We start from the raw sequence: 21,873 nt of genomic DNA on the forward strand, positions 1-21,873 counted from the left end.
GAAATATGTTTTGTGACAGCATCAAGGCTCCCAACCACAAGGTATTCATTGAAACAGCATTTTCCATTTGCACAAAACTAGAGGCTGAAAACTGACCTAACGTGAAAGTCAGGACAGAACATGAAAAAACCCCAAAGATTATGCTGCCTTTTAATAAAACTGACAGTAATTACAATTAATGTGATGAATTTATTTCACTGATGCTTAAAGAATCCTGTACTTGGTTTGCAAAGAGCCAGAAGGCACAAAAGGTTAAAGAATGCTTTTATTCAGCTTTCAGCTTTCACAGTTCTAAACAGTAAGGATAATTAACAATTCACCAACAGTATCAGAGAACATAGTCCTGGTATCAGTAAAATGTCTACTGTATAAGGCACTGGTAGTGGGAAGAAAAAAAGACATAACATGGATTGCTCTTTCTTAATTGGAATTTGAATCTATTATGAATATGTGCTTGCTATTCAACACTTGGAAACCCACAAGCTACATTCACAAACAAATGTTAGGCAAGTTCGGTGATTACCGAGACAGGAATCAGTGGCTCCCCTACTTCAACTCTAGAGCAAGTACTGCTTTTCTTTGGAGTGGAATAAATTTTTAACCTACTAAAAGGAACCAAAACATGAATTACTTCAACAGTATGGCTTTAAGACCCTGTATTTGGTTACAATATAGCAAGCCAAGTTAAATAACAGCATACAAGTGCCATATACTGTCATTTTAAAAGAAGCAGTTTTACAATATAAAAATTAGATTAGAACATACTAAAGCCAGTTTTTTACAAACATTTTTACAAAAATGAATTACTAAAAAAAATTCAAGAATGTTTTAAATATGAATCACACTTTACATGTTGTATACATAAAATTACTTATCTTGATGATATAAATTAGGGATACTACAAAATTTTTAAAGCTGGCATTCATATGCTACTGAAATGCACACATCAGAAATACTGATGTGTGCACTTCAGAAATACTGAAATGTTAGTTCTGCAAAAATCCTTAGGAGTCACTTTTATGTTTGCCAAATTGATGCATGGTGACTTGGGTTTCTAAAAGAGCCACAGTGACCTCCCGTGGCCACCTCAGAGATCCCTATCCTTAACCTTCTTTTCCATTTTGTACATGACATTCCACACAAATGCCAATGCCAATAAACTTGTAAGGTACAACAGTGGTTTCATGCCTGGTCCAGCTACTCCAGCAAAGGACAGTATTTCTATCAGAAATGAGCATAAGGAGCACAACCTTCACACAATCTAGCTCCTGGTCACAGAAAAAAAGTGAAGTGTCCTCCATGATTTATGAAGAAACTGTTCCAGAACCTTTTAGAGAACTGTTTTCTGTAAGACAGTGAGAGATGATGTTGAATAGATGTTCAACTCTTATTCAATATTAGGCTCCCAAATACATAAATTCAGCTTTTGAGAAAGCAAAGGAACAGAATGTAAATCGATGCTGCCTGAACCAAGTCCAAAGCAGAACACAGGTAAAGTTGTACAAGATTCTTAAATGTGAGTCAAGTTCATTGGTATACAAAGCCCAAAATAATTCTAAAAAGTAAGCAAGTGGAGGAAAAGAATGCAAAAGTCATTTAAGTGCCTTCTTCCATTGTTCTGAAGGGATGCAACCAACAGGAACAAAACAGTGTCTTCCTATGTCATGAACAGATGAGCAACGTGAAAACAAAACAGAAGTCACAGTAGTGACTGTCTCTCAGCTGTAGAACAGTAATTAACACTTACATTCTTCTACTGCTTATAAATCCTCTCTGTTATATCCAACTTTTTTCCCATTGCTTGACTCTTCTGTGTTTGGTGCCAACCATGTGAAATACACCTTCACTGGATCAATATTCCAATGCTTGTGAAATGATACTGGAATTTGGTGGGAAAGGTAGTCTTTTGGGTAGTCCATTGGCCTTGCCTAAGATGGAAGAATAAAGCAAAAGCACCAGTATTAATGATCAGTAATAATTTTAAAAAGACATCACTGCTCAATGGCCCCTGTGACACAACAATGTGGCGCTGACAAAATACACAAGATGGTAACAAAGGGGTTTTTACATCATTCTATTAAATCAATTGACACACCATTAGATTAAATCCTCAACTCACATGGCAGTCATCATGCTAGGAATGCAGTACACTGACACTAAATATGCCGTTTCTCAGGATGAAATGGCCACCATCTCAGAAATCAAGTGATAAACAGTGTAGCTGGTATGAAATCTTTTTAAATATGCAGTTTAGGCTCAATAATGACAAAATTATTTTAAACTATATTCTCTTCCTCCTCTAATGAGAGTTGTCAGCACTGCCACTGTGATTGTAGGATTATAATAAGGCCATAAGCAGCCAAAATATACAGAGTTTATGACAAATAAAGGTTCCAAACATGGGATACATTGTGGTGCCAGAAAACTGTGTTGTTATTCTTTATCAGGCTATATCAAACCAGACAGAATTACAACACAGCTACAAGATGCAGCTGCTGTCATGATGCTCCACATATATTTCATTTTCTCTGTCAGTTCAATGACACTGAGTACATCATTAAATGAAAAATTCCCACCTGCAGTGGTCCCTGGTAAAATAACTACATTTTGCCATTAGAGTTTTTGTAAGAAAAATGCATGGAAGGCAAAAATTTGTGTTTTACATCTAGGGGAAAAAACCCCAAACAAGAAGAAAATGGAATTATTTGGATAACAAATAATTGATTTGATGCCTAAGCTGGTAACCGAATCAATACTGCACGCTTCACCTACTTATGGTGGTATTTATGAATTCTTCATGCAGTTCTGTATACATTACAGTCATAAAATTAGGCAACAGAATTTGACATGAAATCTGAGTATGTGTTGTTAGCATTTTGGGTCTTTTAATTCTGATATTTAAAACACAAAGTGCTTATTTTTAAAAATTCCACTGGAGAAAGCAAGAGGGAATCTGTATCCCTCATGACTTTTGAAAAACACTTTGAAGAACATTTAGGCTTCAAGAACCTGAAGAATTTATTTTGGATAGAGACCATTTTTACACATCTGAGACCAAGGATTTTTGCTGTTTAAAAATGAATCAGCTTTTTATTAAGCTATAGACAAAATTCTGGTGTTTCAATAATTCTAAAATAATGATACCTACTCTAATAACTGTAATTTTTTTGGGGCTAACATTTGTATTTGGTGTTCTAGAAAAGTCAAATATATAGCTTTAGCCCAGATTTCTTATTTAAGACCAAAATTCTGGATGCTACTCAACATGGGAAGGTTCCTGTTCTCTTTAAGAGTCCGATCATGTCAAAAACCTCTGGAACAGGTTACAGAATATGTATCTACCTCAGCAAGCAGGCAGCAGGAAACCAGTAAGACTGAGCAAACACATCATAGACACTCCAAGAATGAAGATATCTTTGCTTCTGTTTCATAATCTTTGTCTCAGTACAATTTTAGATTCACATACTTCAAGGAACATCACACATCATAATATTTCAGTCAAGTCCTTAGAAAGTTCTTTTCTGGTTGATGGAAAATCCAAAATTGGTTTTCTCATTTTAAATCTTTTTTTGCACAATAGTGAATTTAGTAGATTAAGAACATTCAATTTTTATTCAGTGGTTTTTCCTCACAGGTTAATTTTTGTTCAAGGGACGTTAAATTAGAATTTGCTACAAGCAACAGTAAAGATGAATTAGAAGTAAAGTGCAATTTTCTGTGTGGAAAATCAAACTGCTAGGATTTCACTTTCAAAGTGATTCAGTATCAAATGCACACTATTAAGGATTACAAGGAGGTCCTTTTTTTTCAATAAGAATAATTCTTACAATTTTGGAGAATGAGTTCTGTTCTGACTCTCCTTTAATTAGGCTGGTTTGTTGTTTTGGGTTTTTTTAACAGCTGTGCAAGCAAATTTATTCAGTAACTGTTGAATTTATAATATGCATGACTTCTTTCTATATTGAACAGAGTAAGCAATGATAAAACAGGAGAGTAAACAGATATAATTTTTTTATATGGACAAGGAATTAAAATATTGAATAGTATGTTCTCATCTTCCCATTTCTCTAAATAGTAAATGTAATCAGAAATGGAATCTTAACATAGGAAAAGCTGATCATTTAAATAAGAAACTCCCCCTCTCCATTGACAGCTGCTTTGACCTACAGAGTAATTTACTAATTCTCAAGTAGCTTATTATCCTATTCTCAGCTCATATTCAGATATGCAGGTCTTCCCAGTTTTTCAACTAGATTGACACCTCAAAAACATCAAATGCTACACTGATTTAAACATTGACTTTTAAAAAAGTTGTGCACTGTTTGGGAAAAAAAAATCTTTAGTGCTTCTTGTTCATACCATGGAAGGATTTGGTTTACTTGGCTTACAAGGAAGAAAATCTCTATAGGCCTAAATGCACCATGCTTTCCACTGTGACACTACAGTTAGCTTGTTAAATACTGTGGGAGATAGAAACAAGATTCAAATCTACTCCAGCCCTTTTCTCCCAAACTCACATGAAAATTATGTTTTGTAAGCTCTCTTTCCCACGTGCTAGCATAGAACAATTTATTGTACTTATACCATTCTTCAGAATCCACCATAAAAGTAATAATTTAATATTTTATACCTTCACTAATGAGGTATTTCAGAATAGTAAATACTGAATCAATAGAAAAATCAGGTAAGTAGAGCAGGTGGATTTATTGAAAAATTTTACACTCAATTCTCCATTATCTGCATAAAAACGTATTGTGTTGTAGGTTTCCTCCCTTAGAGGACATATGACAACTATTCAAAGCATGTGGCTCCTAATTCTATTTCTTTTTCAAAATCCTCACCTCTGACTGCATTTCTAATTAAATGTAGTTATAGGTTAGCTAAAATATCACATAAACTAGCAAAGCATTGTAGTAATCCATGGTAAGAGAATGTTCTTATTTGATCAGTCTTGTTCTGCTGAAAATCAAGGTAAAGCAGCAGCAGCATCTTGGTTAGTGTTATTACATATTGATGGAATTTGAATATTTATGACTGTTTTATGTGTACACTTCAAAAATGAAATACATTTTTAATACTCAGAAATAGCTCTCAGACCTGATGAAAGAGAGGACTGTGTGTTATAGGGATTCCTAAGCCACTGAAACACATCCCAAGGACCATATCATCGGGTGCATCCATGCTGTAACACCGGCACTTGCTAGCAAGTAGCTTCTGAACAGCTGTTCTGCTGAAAACCATCCTGAATTTAAAAAAAGCACATGAAATGTATAAAAACTTCTAAAGACACCAAATATCTGTAATTAGTAAATATTGCTAAATTATTAAAAACTGTACGACTGAATGTTGCCCTCTGATACAACACATTTGAAATTCAAAATTTAAGGGGTAAGAACTGACAAATAGTGCAAGAAGCATTTTCTGAAAGACAAATAATTTTTATACTGGAAACTAATTACACCAATTATACCCATTGTTGTTATTCCAACAATAATTTAGCTACAAACCATTTTTACTACAGTTTAGAATTCCTCCTAAAATTGGCCTGGACTCAAAAAGGGTGTTTTCCTCTATCTTACTCAAATGTAAGGGAGAAGAGTTGGGGACTTGAGACCTGCATGTGTCACTACACAGAAGGTGTGAGGTAAATTGCACACATTTGGGGAAAACATCACTGTTTCTGTTGAAACTGATTTGGGTTGTAATTTAAAATATTTGCAAAACTCAAACCAGGAACGAATGCAGATCTCGGTAGGAACTAAAATAAATTACCCTCCTCCACCAGTGATATAACTGTATCCTCCTGTTCCCAAGCCGTAGCCATACCGCTCTCCAAGGAATACTGGTTCATTTGGGTCATAGCAGCTGAGCAATTTTCGGAGCCTGAATATACTATAATATGAAAAGCCATTAAAAAAAAAATCTTGTAAACATTCTTTTTGCAACAGACATTGCTACCTTCAACAGCATTCTGTTAAATAGCACAAAGATGACAGGAGAAATTCTGAAATTCTACCCAAAAAAACCTGCCCCAGAGATACAAACTGCTAAAGAGAAATTTATGATGGATAATTTACTATGAGATATGACTGTGCAATTTGGTCAAATGATGAACAAATTAGCTTGAAGTATTTTTTTAAGTAGGCATTTTGTCAGCAAAAGTGCATCTCATCTCAGAGAAAACATGAAATGACACTTTCCGAGCAATATGATCTTTGCAAATTATCTATGAACATTTACAAATTGAAAACTGAAAAGGCAGATTTAGTTTTATGAATGTTGCATTACCCACAGTTACATCCTCTCACTGTTTCTTCTTCTGTCACATGATTTAATGTAAAGTCTTGAACCACTGTTCACGACCACATGATCCCGCACACTGCTCACTATGCCTTTTTTTGCTTATGTTGCAGTGTCAGATTTTACGAGAATGGGATCTAATTTTACAGCAAATGCAAGTTCCAAAACACCATTCTGGGCAGCTTGGATAACTGACCTGAGCTTGTGGAACCTTTCTTCTGATACATTTGTCTGAGGAACGCATCTTAGAAAGGTTATTAGCAAATGACTAAACCCTATCAGCTCAAATGTACCTACACAGAGGACTCACAAAATGTGGCGTATTCAGACCATATGATCACACAATAACACTGATATGCACAGTTTTAACCAGGCCACAACATTGTTTTTAATATCTGTCAAAAGAATACTATGGGAAGTGACAATGTTTTTTCTTCAAGTAATATAAAGCCACATGACTAATACAATAGCTGTATCTCTTAAATAAAGGATAGGTGAATATTGCTAAATCTCTTATTGACAAAAGAGTGGCAGCTCCTGAAGTAATGCAATATATACCTTATCAGTGTGTCATCATCCACTACAACTAACCAAGGGGTTCTGGGAGAAGTATGATTCAAAAACCTTTCCAAAATGGCAAAAGTTTTCCCACAGTGACCTAAAAAGAAGATAAATTAACAGAATATATACTTAAATAAAACAGGAATTAAATTAAAAATCACCTTTATTCCAGCTATCTGTCAAGCTGTTGAACAATACTGGACTAACTGCTACTCCTAATTTAAAGAGCTGTAAAAATGAGGAGACTATGATAGAAGCAAATGTTCTGCAAAATACTCCAAGACACTGTCACAGCATTTCAAGATGCATCAGGCAGATCCATTGCTTTTACAGAAATATTGAAATCTATTTTAATCTACTGTACTCCTCACTGGCAACTCAGGTCCTGATCACTGCCTCCAAGGAAAGGTCTGAACATTTATCACAAGATTATAAGGAAGTTCAGGAGGTAAGACACCCTTTGCTAGGAGTGCAGAAGTGAAAAACCCTTGTTCAGAATAAGCAGGACCTGAGAAACAGGAAGTTTCAGACTTCTATTGAGTTTTTTTTAGATCTTGGACAAACCTCATTTCAGTCTTTACTCATCACAGTTGATTGTCTAAAGTAATTACTGCTATCAATATTTAGTAAACAACCACTCAAAAATAACACTATATTTGAAGACACTTTTAGTTAAAATATTCTGTGAGAAAATGCAGTAATTCTATAAAAGAATGCTAAAGACATGAAGGAAGACCTTGCTCTGGTGATTTTGTGAGATTGTGAATTTAACACAGACTGATATCTGAACATATCCAAAATTACACCCAAGATTTTTATATTATACTCTATTTAAAAATGTGGAAGCTTCCTGGCACCACTAGAGCTACTGGGCATAGCTCCTAGCACTGATCCATGTGTGCCCAGCAGGCTTGCTGCCCCCTGAAAACTCCCTCTGCTTGCTCATGTCCCACTCCACCTGTGCACACAGAAATCCCTGCCTATGCTCTCTCTGCCTCTAACAGACAAAACAAAGGGGCAGAAATAACCCAGAGGTCAGAACAACTGACCTAGTGGGCCAAGTAAGGCTAACAGGCCACTCTGCCTGGACACCTGTAACTTCTATAATAATAGAAATACTATTTCAGAAATACTAGAAGTAGTATTTCTATTATTATAGAAAGAAAATATCAGTCTAAGAACAATATATCAAATGAAAGAAAAAAAAATTACTTTACTCAAGGAAGTCATCATACCCATAGCCTTTTTTATATTCAAACACAAAGTAAATTGATTTAAGTGCTTGTTATTTGCTATAGAAAGGTGTTTCAATCCTAACATTCAGTTTTTATGCTTAAATCAAGACCTGCAAGGCACATGGATATAATATATGAATACCATATGGCAAGCAGTTTATGCTTAGTAACCACTTGGCACTGCCTGAGGTCTTTTGAAATAAATTTATGTCTTCTTCACTGTTAATGATCCTACTGAAAATCATAAATAACTGTAGAGTTATTACTCTTACCCCAAGTAATAAAACCATTTTTTTTCTCTTGGAGTATATCAGTATACCATGCTTCCATAATCTCAGTATCTGGGTTTCTGCTTAAAAGAACATATTATCTACACAGGGGGACTCTGAATGTACTCTCCATCCATTTCCTGTGTGAAGAGCATTCTTTAGTTTAGGCTGCACATATGTGCTAGAGAAAACCAGAATTTCTACATGACATGCTTGACATGAAAAACATGTATCATCCATAAAACTTCACTTATTGATTCAGTCATTTGTGCAAAACTGACAAAAGCTCACCTCTGTCAGTGTTAGGTATGCCTAAATCTATAGTAGGAATGGAGATGTCTGCATAATCACTGTAGTATTCAATAAGGGCAGCTTCTCTTTCCCAGGTCTGCTTTACAACTGGTACTGCAAAACAATGATTGGCATTCAAACACAAGGAACTTGATTAAAATAGATACTTGATCCAAATATTCATGTTAACCACGTTTTGTTAGCCACATTTCTTCACATGGTTATAAAAATGCTGCTTCAAATACAGCATCATGATTCTAAATGTCCATTCTATTTTCATTCCTATAATACTTAGAGAGAAAAAAAAAGTTTTAAATTTTATGAAAGCCAGTCAGAACAACTTTATTTAAATTATTTTAAAATTATTAAAATATGACTATGGTTTCATGATATTATTATTAATATTAATAATTGAAAACTGTCATATTTACATTTTTCCAACCAAAGCATAACCAAAGTATGGAATTCTGCTTTTACACTTGCTATTGTACAATTCATAGAATACATCAGCACAAACACTATCAGAAATTAGTCATTCTTCCAGTATTGAAATGGCACATTTTAATCCAATTGTAAAGTCTGTAACATATTCTGAATCAGAAACAGACCAAATGTACCTTTTGAAATACTTTACTGGTATTATACACATCCTATCTGACAGCAAGATCATATTAATGCTTCAGAGTGTGTCTCTGGAGACACACTCACAAGACATTTTATAACCATTCCTGTTATAAACATATAAATATTTATGTTTCATTTATAAATAAGAAGTATTTGTTTAGTGTAGTTTATAAATATCACACAATCAATTTTAATCCCATGGAGATTCTATTCAAAGGAGGATTGCTTAATGCTTCTCTAAAAAAACCACCTTTTTCTTACCAGTTTGCCATTTCACATCAGGTTTTAAAATTGATCACACAAAATTCTAATAATGATGCCATGAGTGTTTACATTACATTGAGAAGTGAATAAATTATGGGTAACACAAAAACAATCCAGCCATCTGCAGGGTGTTCAGAAGAAGACCATCAGATTGAAATAATGATGTCTCTTCATTCTTAAAAATGAGGAGGTCAGGCCTGAGATGAGCAAGGACTCTGCATTCTGCTGTTACTGCTGCTCTGCTCTACGCTCTCTGACACCATCCAGGAGGTCTCACCAGTAGCAGGTAGTGCTTCAAATGGAGGAAATATTTCCATAACTTCCCTTTGCTGCTGTACAACCCTGATGCTTGTGAACAACTCACTTTAGCCCCTTGCTAGAATCATCCATCATCTAATTTGATGCTTGTTACCTACCTAGTTACTCACTTCCCTCTACTCTGAACACACAGAATTTACTACTCTTGATTGATCAACACTCAGTTTGATAACAGTTACCTTTTAGTGTTAAGACAGAGTAATAAGAACTCAATGCACTAATGGAAAGACTTGAATATTTTAAAAAGGAAAAAACCCACTTTTGTAGCATATTGCAATAGTCCATACTACTTTTAAAAGTTCTTAAAAAGCATTCTCATTTCTTCATAAAAAATCAAAAAATGAATTACGTACAAAAAATGTATGGGCAGGAAATTAATTTCTTATTTTGTTGAAATGTTTTACTTAAAAATGTTTCTAAGCAGAACAAAACCAGAAAGCTTTCTGAAAACAAGGCTTCAGAACAGAAGAATCACAAATACACAACAGCATCCAAACTTCTCCTGGCAGAAGAGCTGCACCTGTGAAGGTTGTTTTATCTTTCTCCAGACAAGGACCTGAAACTCAGCAGGGTCCCTTAACACACAGAAATATTTGCAATTACAGCTGAACCTCTCAATTCCTTTGGTGGAGCCCCCCCTTCTTTCTATAAATGAAGAAAAGTTTACTGAAGCAAGGACTTGAGTCTCATCTCAGTTAAGAGCTCTAGGAAGGGGCTGCTACCTGAAGTGTCCTTCTCTTTCCCTTGTTTGTCTTGATGGAAGTGTCACCATGCAGATTAATGTCAGTTGTAAACTGAATCCCACAATACTTTGTTATTTCTGGCAAATTGTATCTTCCAAAGAAAACTACTTGAAATTTTGGACTAGATGACCATGCAAATATTTATCAATATGTATTAATACTTGTGATCACACCAAAGTTTGAATACCACTAGAGATATTTAAAGGTCAGCTCTAAGCTCTTAATGACATTTTATTCCTGCTCTTTCTAGAACTCTGATGCATGTTTGCAGTCTTGAAAATTTCTTTTATAACTACAGATGGTATGTGCAAGAAGGAGAGTTGTATCTGAAGTAAATTCTGAGGTAAAATTTAGCTGCTTTTAAAAGCACATCGATTTCCAAGCCTTAGTGCTGCATTAATGTAGTTTTTGGCATACAATAAAGAATGACTTACCAGGTAAAAAGAGCTCTCTGAAGCTGGCATCCATTAATCTTTCAAAATCTGGAGTAAGATTATCCTCTATTGCATAACACTGGAAGCTGTGAGGAAAGTTCAAGAATTTTCCTCAGTCTTCAACAGGTGTTTCTTGAAAGATGTTTATGCTATCTTTTTGAGGCCTTATGTTTCTTTCTGACTTTCTAGGTTTTTGGGTTTTTTTTCTTCTTCTTTTAAATTTTAATGTTAAAAAATTAACATGGATCCAGGAAGGAGAATCTTCAGTGAACTCCAATTACAGGACAGTCAATTTTGTTTTGTCAAAAGCTACTTCAAAGATAACCTAAAAACTACATGACTAAAACACTACAAATGTGCTTTCATCAGGTGTAGTAGCATTAAGAGAATAATTCCATAAATCTTATTATTAAAAAATCCCACCTGTTTTTAACTAGACTTAGTTAAGAAAAGAGCTTTTACTTTCATCTTGTCATCTGACAACAGGTATGGCAAAAACCCCTCAAAATTTGGTACAACTACTACCCAATTACTTGATTTTCAATTTTTTTTGCCAATTATAATCCCTTTAAATTATGCTTATAAACAAACTAAGTCTAATGGAGAGACTATTATGCTCCTGGAGTATTAAAGAGCACACAAAATTCAAGCAAATTCCTGGAAACAAATCTCTTCCTTAGTAACAAAATGTCTAAAAGCAAACTAGAACAGACTGGTAGGTGGCATCAAGTAGGTGGAATGTCTTCTGTTCAATAACTGGATTTGGAATTTTTCCTTCCAAGCTTTGTTGAGACTTGATCTCCCTCAACTCAGCTGAGCATTACTTTGTGTTAGCAGAAGCTGAGAGTTTCTCTGTGTCTGTTTTCTGTGCCTCTGAGGAGGAAGTTAATGCTCACTGTGTGTATCTTGTTGGGCTGCACTAAGGCATTTTTTTTTTGTTGTTTTTAGCATGGTGACTACAGCTGCTTGTGTAACTCTACAATTTTCACATGAACTTCCAGGTGAAATATGCTATCGTGTTTCACACACTCCTGATCTGGGCCACTGGTTGCACAAAGTACTACACATGACCAGATTTCTGGAAGGGACAGATTTTCCCATTCCAACCATTATAAAGTAGATGTGCACATGGAACAGCTAGGAGCAACATGACAGCATAAGCTGCTCAACCTTTTACTGGAGAGGAGGGCAGGACAAAAGAAAGGAGGAGATGAGGGACCTTTCAGCTTGTTCAGATTTCTAAGTCAGCCACCAAAGAGCTGCACGATTGTCACTGCTGGCACAAAGAAAAGAAGTGAAGCAATTATCTGGGGGAAACTCACTGAAGGATATTAATAGCTCCTGGATTAATTCAAATTGCAACAGTTCCAATTTACAACAATATCAGCTAATCCTATGCATGTTTTAATTTAGGTATTCAATTCCAAGTTTTTTGACAACAGTCACTAATGATGAAACCATTTTTAATCTTAAATGTTTAACAGCACTCCTGAGGACTCTGAACAGCAAAAAGATTCTACCTGAAAGATAAGCTGTTTATAATTCCAAAAGTTTCCTGTTTCTGAGTCAATTTTGCAAACATTTAGTCCCAAGAGCTGCAGAGACAGCATATATCAGCTTGCTTTTTAAATATTCATTTTATGAACTATATTGCAACAAACTACTACCTTGACCAGCCAACAACTTACTTCTGTCACCATGAAATTTTCGACATGTTTTTACAGCAACAAAAACATCTTCCTTATTCACTGGCTCTCCCTATATGAACAAAACAAAAAATAATCTTTTAAGTGCAGGCTGTGCCTGTAGTATTTTATAGGATATGTATGTCCTTACATATAATAAAACAGGAAATAGCTTTTCATTGTATAGCCTATCAAGCAGAATAGTGCTCTCGTGACACACCAGGAAGTAATTTTTTATATCTTGAAAAAAAAGGCATTGGTTGTTTAAAATTCCTGAAATAACATTCTTGGAAAATTTTTCCATTGATGTAGTACTCTGACAAGAACTAAAACACCTATCATTAGGAAAAGACCGTGAGTAGAAAAATCTTGAACTAAGATTTACTAATCTGAAAAAGAATGTTTTCCTAATTTCTTTGAAATCAGTCACTATGAGAACACAAATTGTATCACACTTGGAAAAAACAGCTTAAATGATACACACTAGAAATCTTTTAATTTCCTCAACTGTAATAAACCATTTGACCACTTTGATTTGTTATCCTTTTTGGCACCTAGAATTTTGCTCTCCTGGAAGCATGGAACACATTCTGGCCACGAGCTACACTTAACTCATAATATAATAAATGTGTTCTCCTAGAGGTGGAAGAGATGGGTTGTACTTTAAGGCACCAAATACTATATTACATTTTATCTTTAGCCTCAACAAGTTTTAGATTCCCATCTGTGGGGAAAAAACAAAAAAAGATCATCTATACTTCAGTATCTCACTGTGTAAGGAGTGTAAGGACAAATAATTTATAGATCATGTGCCAACCAAACATTGTGGTATAAAGACTCATTAAAGCATAGACAATATTAGTTGCCAGGAAATATTCTGTGCCACAGAAGCCTGAAAGCATATCCAAATTACATCCTAGATAAATGTCAGAACAAACTATTTTGTTGGGGTATTTTTTAGTTTACTTTAAAATATTTTCTCAAGTTTTGAGATTTTTGAACTCAAGTATTACATGTTTTAGTAAGAGTTTTACTTTTACTAACCAAATGGTATTTAAAATATTGTACTTACACAAAGTGGCAGAAAATTACTGAAAGTTGTTGCACAGTGATCAACCTTATACGAATTCACATCATCTGTGCAGAACTCAGGCACTGGAGTAAGATGTGGTCCTTCCCCTTTCTGCCAAATGTACAGGGCAATCTATCAAAATTGGAAACATCCACATCAGTAATTAAACGAAATAAAAATTTTCAGAGCATACAAAGAAATCATATTAACAAAGAATAAGAAAAGTGAAAGATGTGGGATGGTGTAGCAGATTTGTTCCTGAGCTGATTAACTAATTCATATTCTGCTGGTGGCACCATGCTCAGAGCCAGGTATTGGTTGCTGGCTCTTCCTGTCACTCCCTCCAAGTGGAAGGATAGAGAACAGTACTTGTGCTCCTGGGTCCTTTAATCTATTAGTATTAGTTCACATTTCAGATATTGTATTAGTTCAGATTTCAGATATTCAGAATTAATATCTATCACATGAACCAACAAAGAAGCAATGCTCCTAGACAACAGAGTATTTGACAACTGTAACTTATCATTAATTATTTATGAAAATTCACAATGTGTTAAATTTCCCACTGAAAAATGAAATTTCAATGGAAAGCCTTAGAATGGTGTGAAACTATTTGATTTCAGAAGTGAGGTCAGAGTGCCATTTTGGGTTGTAGCACAGGATGACACAAGGTTAATAAAACAATGGAAACATATTTACAACACGAAGACAAAAACAGTCTTAGTCCTAGTTCAGACCTAATGCTAGATGTATAAAAAAATCTGTTATTCAATTCCAGCTTTGAATAGGCATCAGGGAATATGCTATATATTGTACAGTTACAAAAAGTCTACTCAACAACCTACAAATGAGCAGCAGCATGACAAAAACACTTTACCACATCTGGAGGATATGAAAGTGATATAAATGTTATGCATATAAGGAATAGGGACTTGGAAAGTAATAAGGTGACACAAACAAAAAAGAAATAACAAAAAGGATGCAGAGCACAATAAAAAACCAAAGACTAGAGGTGTATGTCATTAGGAGTCCCTGAAACTAAAATATTTCTTACAAACTTTAAGATTATACACAATCATAAAAAACAACAGATTATATTCTTTGATTTGTTGTCAATCTCGATTCACACAAGAAGAGCATAGACAAAAAAATTATTATTTAAGACAGAGAAGATGGTGATTTATTAAATAAATGAGAGGGAGTGAAACTGTCTCTAGGGAGACATGAGACTGTGCAGAAAGAATAACTCCAGGGCTGAAGCAGGTTATCAATGGCAATAAATTTGAAATAAAACATATGCAAAGACCTGCTAACAGAATAATAAGTGGATGGAAGTAATTTTGTTGGTCGAGTGATTAACTGTTTCTTACTAAGCAATCTGTGGCACATAAAGAAGCGGCTTTAATGATCTTTTTTTTATGACAATATGTTTAGATATTTTTTAATGCTGAGGTAGACTGTCATACTAGGAATATATGAATGATTTTGTCTGAAAAATAACGTCAAAATAAAATGACATTGTGAAGCCCAAGGTCTTGCATTGAGAAAAATTAACAAGAGGAAGAAAACACCTTCCTGTCTTGTTTCTCACAGCAAAAATGAAAGCTGAGAGGGATTCAATTGTTTTTGAGAAAATGAGGGGGAATTATATAAAAAAATGGTTTTGCATAAAACCAAATTTATTTAAATATGCTACATATCTACACTCTATAAATACACCATAGATTTATGTTGTAAATGAGGAGGTCTATGACCATTATGAGATATGAAAAAGCAGCAGTAGTGTTATGTAAAGGTGTTTTTTTTTCTGGACCAGAACTACAATTTATAGATGCTTTTCAGGAGTGTTAAAATAATTAAAACTACTTCAGGGTCACTCAATTTCAGGCCAAAATCTTAATCCCATTCTTCCTTCCTTCTGCTTCACATTCCTTATCTGAATCTTAATCATATTCTTATTTCAGGCCAGAAGCTTATTCCAAATTCATCCTACTTACTTCTGAACCCCTAGTTCAGAAGTTCACTTTGGGGACAGTACAAAACCCTGGACAGCACAAACACTTTAAATGCAGAAAAAATAAAAAAGGCCTCCAAAAAAGTAGCACAGAGACTCTTTTAGAGCCTCCTTCTCATGTTCCTTTCAGTCAGTTCACTCACTGTCTGAAATACCTTCTGCCAACCTTTTGAAAGTGTGACACACCAGAGACAAAAAGAAGACTTCTAGACTTCCAAGCTGCAAGTTGCAGCACTGCTTGTTCACACAAAGGTAGATTCCTCAGAGTATTTAATGCAAACCCCACCATATTTATCTCTGAGAGTCTGATTCAGAAGGTGAGACTGGCTAGAATTGAGCTACTACTCACCTCAGCTTATGGTTCATGAATTGGAAGTCCCCCTCCTTCCTTACAGAGCAATCCTTAGAAGATACCTTAATGTATACAACCATGCATGCATTCTTATATGAGTGCAAGCTTACTAATAAATTTTTCTGTGCTTAAAATATAGTTCTAAAGTATTGCAATATTCTAAAGGAAGGAAAAGAAATCTAACATGCCATTGCAGTCAAACGTTTTAGCAATGTTTAAGAATAATCTCTTTATTTCCATTATGATTTAACACCATTCAAATATGTAACTTTGAGACCATTTTTTCTTTCATCACACCACTGCTTACCTCATGCTTTAAATCTATTGTAAAGTCTGATTTGAGTGGTTCACTCTTCAACTTCTTCGCAAGCCTATGCAATTAGAGATGAAGAAACTTAAACATATTAAAAAACCCCAATCACTAGTGCAGGCAGGAAAGTGTGGCTGGTACTACTGACCATCTTATAAGGGGAAAAATAATAATAAATCACATTTCTGTATTTATTGCCTCAAGAAGCAACTTGTATTTATCATATAAATCCTTTTTAAAAAAAAACTGACAATGTCATGATGTTAACATTAATTTTCAACACACACACTTTGATACATTCTTCCTACACAAGAAGAAAGTTCTCATCTGGAGAAGGTAGAGAGTCTGGCATAAAATTTGCAACAGATTAAAAGCAGCAGCACATTTGAAGCTCAGTATTGATCAGCATCTCAAACTATAGACAATATTATCTTTCTGTGTATTTCAAAGCATAGTGTTTAAGAACTTTTCAATTCATGAGGACCTTGATCCTTGCTATGGTACAACTCTGAAATGATGATTTCAACTTCTGAAATCTATGAACTTTTCAAAACTCATTTGAAAGCACCTAAGAGTCTAAGCAGAAATAAGTATGTAGTTTGTCTGTACAGTATGAGAAACACTTCTAGAGGGCAATGCAGCACTCTACAACCCAAGAATAAAACCACTGTCTGGGGGAGAATACATTCTTAAAATTACAATACAGAATTGAACTACTTAAACAGTTAGTACTGGATTAGCTACCTGATGTAGGCAGAGTGAAGCAAAATAAATCACATGCAGAGCAATGATACAGAAATCTATTTCTGCACTCTTGTTTAATTTTGAAGTGTTTATAATGATTATACTTGGAATGTGCAGAATAATGGCAAATAAATGGGAAGTTACTTAAAATTCAATTCTTACTTGTTAACAAGTGGAATGCTAAGTGCCCAACCAGCAGCAAAATCCGGAAATTTAAAGACTGTAGGATTTTCAGCAAAGGCATAATGGTGAATTATTGTAGATTCTTCATCATATAATGCTTTACCTAAAAACCACTCCTGTAAAGGAATATAGGAAACAATTTTGTTCATCTACAGCATCCCTTTAGTGAGGTTGATGACTGCATTCATGCTGAATAAAGCAAACCTGAAAACAAAAACAAGGGAAGCACATTGTTCACAATTAATAATCTGGACAAAAATTGTACTTGGTGAGAAATGAAACTAAAAATTGTACTCTGAAATCAAATACAGGCTGTATTTTCAAACTCCAGAACATGCCTTGGCTTCCACCTGTTCAAAGAACACTAAATCCCAGAGTCATAGAATGGCTGAGGTGGGAAGAGGCCTCTTGAGATCACCTAGTCCAATTCCCCAGGAATCAAGCAGGATCACCCAATGCAGGCTGCCCAGGACTCTGTCCAGTCATGTTTTGAGTACATTCCACAATCTCTCTGGGCCACCTGTATACCAACTTTTTATTATTATGCAGACTGCTGAGACTTTAAAATGAATATTGAAGGAGCTCTGATATAAATCACCTTGAATTTCCTATCTGATGGACTACTACTGTATATAAGCAACCAGGGATGGACTGTTAAACTAAGATGACAATTACTATGTACAAAATCAAAGTGTTTTATCTCCTTTTATTGTGGGTTGGAATTTGTTATTTTATTAGACTCTGTATGCAATGCAAAGGAGAGAGTAGAACTGGCAAAAGGACAGCATCTAGAACAAAAATGTTCATGTTTCTATTCTGAGAATATCAATTACAAGTAGATGTTTCTTAAACAGAAAAAAAAGGAGATTCCAAAAGTCTTAATATATTCAGTCCTCTGTTTTGAAGACCAAGTGTTTCAAAAGGTAAGACCTCTGAATTGTTATTATTATTGCCATTTTAGAAAAGAACTGTGAGAAAACACATGGCCATGTGCCTGAAAAAGAAGTAAGTACGCTAAAGTGAGTCCTGAAGCAGAATTACAATAAAGAAGCAAAACATATTTCACACAGGAGATTTTGGCTTCTTTGATTACAAGCAAAGGACTGACACCAAGGTGGGGTTTTTTTCTGAACACTGAAAATTCTAAATATTAGCACCTTTCATGTCAGTTGCATTGCCAAATTTGCTTTGCTCCTTGGTGACTGTACTTCTATTTTGTTCTACAAGTCTTTTGGTGTTGTTTTTTTTCCAACAGGTACAGAATATTTATCACCAAGACAGATCAGAAACAGAATGCAAGGAAAAAGCCCTACTATTTTACATCAGAGACAAACTAACATCAGTCATTCCATCTGATGACAATCAGAATTGATAACAGAGAGGAAAATTGGGAGAAGGGACCGCAAAACAGACTATATTAATCTTTTTATTTATGGTACATAATTTTCAGGCTATTCACAGAAAAAATGGTTTCTCTGCTCAATTTTAACAGTTATTCAACAGCTATACAGGCATTTGTACTGCTTCATGTTAAATACCTTGCTCTCAGCCTCAGCAACAGAAATCTATACCCCTGTTTTAAGGTGTTTGGACACATCTTTTCCAATATTTGGCAAAACACACTCAATCTCATTCAAAAAGAAAGTCAAATCTCTAAATTTTTATTTCACCTTGGACTTGTCAAATCTTCTGAGTGTTTCTACCAGTTTTACGACCTGTATTCTTGTATCTTCTTCACAGAAGAAAATCCATGAGGAGTTCCTACCATAGATAACAGAGAAGCTAAAAAAAGAAAGAAACATTTTACTAATAAGGTGATTTATGAACAAAAATGGCAAATTCAAGGCACATTCCACAAAATAAATAATTTGTCATCAATTCTTCATTTACAGAGAAGTGAAAAATTTTACAACTGATTTAGAACTACACATCAAAGGACTATTGTGAATGGATAAAGATACTGACTCTGCTGCTATCTATTTATAAAAAAACCAGTTATTCCACAAAGAAGGGAACAGAGATACATAAAGAATTTCCATTCAGAAATGTACAAAATATAAATGTAATGTAAAAACTTCATTAGCTTTTCCAGTACAGTGAACCTGTACAGACTGAAGGGAATCCTCAAAGATAGCAATAATCTCAATGCAGGATTCCCAATTCCTTCAGAAAAATGACATTCCCTGTTTCTCTGTTCCTCTAGCCTTAATTCTTCCCCTACTCATCAAAAGAGAGCCATATTAATTAATAACATCCTAATGGAAAAAAAAAAACCCTACTATATTTATTTTTCCAGTTTCCTTTGCGTGGCTTTTGGGAATGATTCCGAAGGCTGAGTACTTAAGACCTCCAAGAGAGTCTAATGGAGACTTCAGAGCACAAATGTTTGGAGTTCAGACTGCAAGGAGACCTTGGAGATACCATGGTAAGATCCTGTTTTGGATAATTTTTAAAAAAGGGATTTCTTCTCTGCTGAATGAGATGAAATGTAGCAGGCCTTCAGGGCACAGTAAGGATACTCTGTCATGAAACATCCACTGAGTGCATCTTCTGAAATTAAATATTTTGTCCAACTTAACCTGTGCCCAAGAACTAAAAATTAAAATTTTTCACAACTGCTTAGAGACCTCCTTAAAAATGTAGCTGAGAGATACAGGACTGAGAAATCTATTCTTTGGAAGCAATTTTCTGATATAGATGCATCTTATATCACAATTAAAAGCATCATCACCTGCTACAGGATGGCCTGAACTCCCTTCTTCCTCTTTTGTCCATTGAGAAAACAAAACAATACAAACTTCAAAACATCAACATACTTCTAAACTCCATGTCTTCATTTCCAAAAGTATTAAGTGAAACAGTACACACAAGGAAACTCATATTCCAGAAATCTCAAGATGGAAATCCTCTACTTAAGATTCCTCTTCTGATTTCTAAATAATCTGCTTCTGCTTTCTCACACAAATGAGCATTTGTATTTTTTCTTTTAGTTTTGCTATATTATAAGAGCTGTATCTGTAAACCCTATCACCATGACATAAATAATTCAGAAGAGGAACCACAAGGTCATTGAAACAGGAGCTAAGCAGGGAAGATGATTGATAGCTTGAACATCATCTTCCAGTTTTCAATTTACTTCAAATCTCTTCTGCTATTTTTCACAGTTTACATATATCTTACAGACAGCTGCTATACAAGCACTATTTACATTTTTCTACACACAAAGTAATGGAAAGCAGAAGGAAAAGTATGCTGTCCTGCAACCACTCTGACATAAAAACCTCACCCTGAATACATCTAATAAATTATATTAACTAAGTTAAAACTCAGTAGGCTGCAGATTTCAAATGCAAGTTTCAGGCAAAAGATAGTCTTCAATACCAGGGAGCTTCAGGATTACTAAAACAATTTTCTGACAGTTTGCAAGATACTACCATGTAAATGCAGCATGTCCTCCTTGGAGCCACCTGCATAAGCTAAGAAGAAAAGATATTTGAGACTGCCTGTCTTTTCTTATCATACTAATATGAAAATTTGCCATATAAGCATCTAAAAAGATAGTGAAAGCTAAAACTTCTCACTAGAGAGATATACGGCCTCTTACAAACTCTATAAGCAATAAAAACCCAAAACAAGTATTATGATCTATTTTTTTTTTCATTTATTCCACTTTATTCAGTCAAGTAATCTGAAAGATCAAAATTTCTGTAATACCTCACACCTTACACTGTAAGAAGTGGGGACCAAATAGAAAAATACACATTTAAAAAGGCCATTTCTTTAGACTAGCCTACTTCCCTAATAATTTTTAAATGCACCATGATATGAAGAAGGTTGTTGCTCAGTTAAATTCTATTATTACTGTTCTTTTATTTTAAATAGGCTTCTCTGATTTAATTAAGTTTATCAGAAAATTGCTTTATAAAACAAAAAAAAGTACAGTAAGATAGTTAAAATATAAAGTTGCAACTCTCATTAAAAATTTTTTGCTTCTGAAAACAAAGGTCTGAGTAACTAATACATATATTCTTGGTTACAAAAACTTCTGAAAGTGACTGGCATTCATTACACTTACTCTGTCATTAATGGCAATATTGTCCATGCACCTTCATGCCTGTCGATCTGATGTATAAGCAGAACCGTAGGCAATTCCTTTAAGAAAAATAAAAATATTCCCATGAAACTTGAATTATATGTACTTTCTTCCTAAACATCAATCAATCTTTAAAAAATTATTCTGGAATAATTAATTAGTTTTCCAGTTAGTTTCTAGGTTTTGACTGGCAAGCAGCCCTGAAGAATAGATAACTTAGGATGGTATGAAACAAGGTGAACTGCAAGTTAGGGATGGTGCTTCTTCCAACGTGTAATTTTGTAATTGCCTTTTTGTTATAAAGCTAACAGACTTTGAGTTCAATGCTTTGCATAAGAACCCATGTAATCAATAGATCATAGTAATCTCCTTGCCATACTA

General features: G+C 34.6%; 1 protein-coding gene across 2 annotated transcripts in view; it reads right to left on the reverse strand.

The window, feature by feature from the left end:
- Positions 1–247: 247 nt before the first annotated feature.
- B3GLCT (beta 3-glucosyltransferase) overlaps positions 248–21,873 on the reverse strand; it is a 46,229-nt gene continuing 24,603 nt past the window's right edge. For both annotated transcript variants that reach the window (XM_071433965.1, XM_071433964.1), the window contains 11 exons: positions 21,475–21,551; positions 19,070–19,181; positions 17,379–17,515; positions 16,470–16,533; positions 13,797–13,928; positions 12,728–12,797; positions 8,657–8,770; positions 6,859–6,958; positions 5,773–5,892; positions 5,098–5,242; positions 248–1,928 (listed from right to left, as the gene is read on the reverse strand). In XM_071433965.1, the coding sequence (XP_071290066.1) occupies positions 1,761–1,928; positions 5,098–5,242; positions 5,773–5,892; positions 6,859–6,958; positions 8,657–8,770; positions 12,728–12,797; positions 13,797–13,928; positions 16,470–16,533; positions 17,379–17,515; positions 19,070–19,181; positions 21,475–21,551 (1,239 nt within the window). In that variant the 3' untranslated portion in view covers positions 248–1,760. The remainder of the gene's footprint in view (positions 1,929–5,097; positions 5,243–5,772; positions 5,893–6,858; positions 6,959–8,656; positions 8,771–12,727; positions 12,798–13,796; positions 13,929–16,469; positions 16,534–17,378; positions 17,516–19,069; positions 19,182–21,474; positions 21,552–21,873) is intronic.

Source organism: Agelaius tricolor, unplaced genomic scaffold (genome assembly GCF_023055355.1).
Source record: "Agelaius tricolor isolate 1412-34295 unplaced genomic scaffold, bAgeTri1.0.p SCAF_9, whole genome shotgun sequence".
NCBI lineage: Eukaryota > Metazoa > Chordata > Aves > Passeriformes > Icteridae > Agelaius > Agelaius tricolor.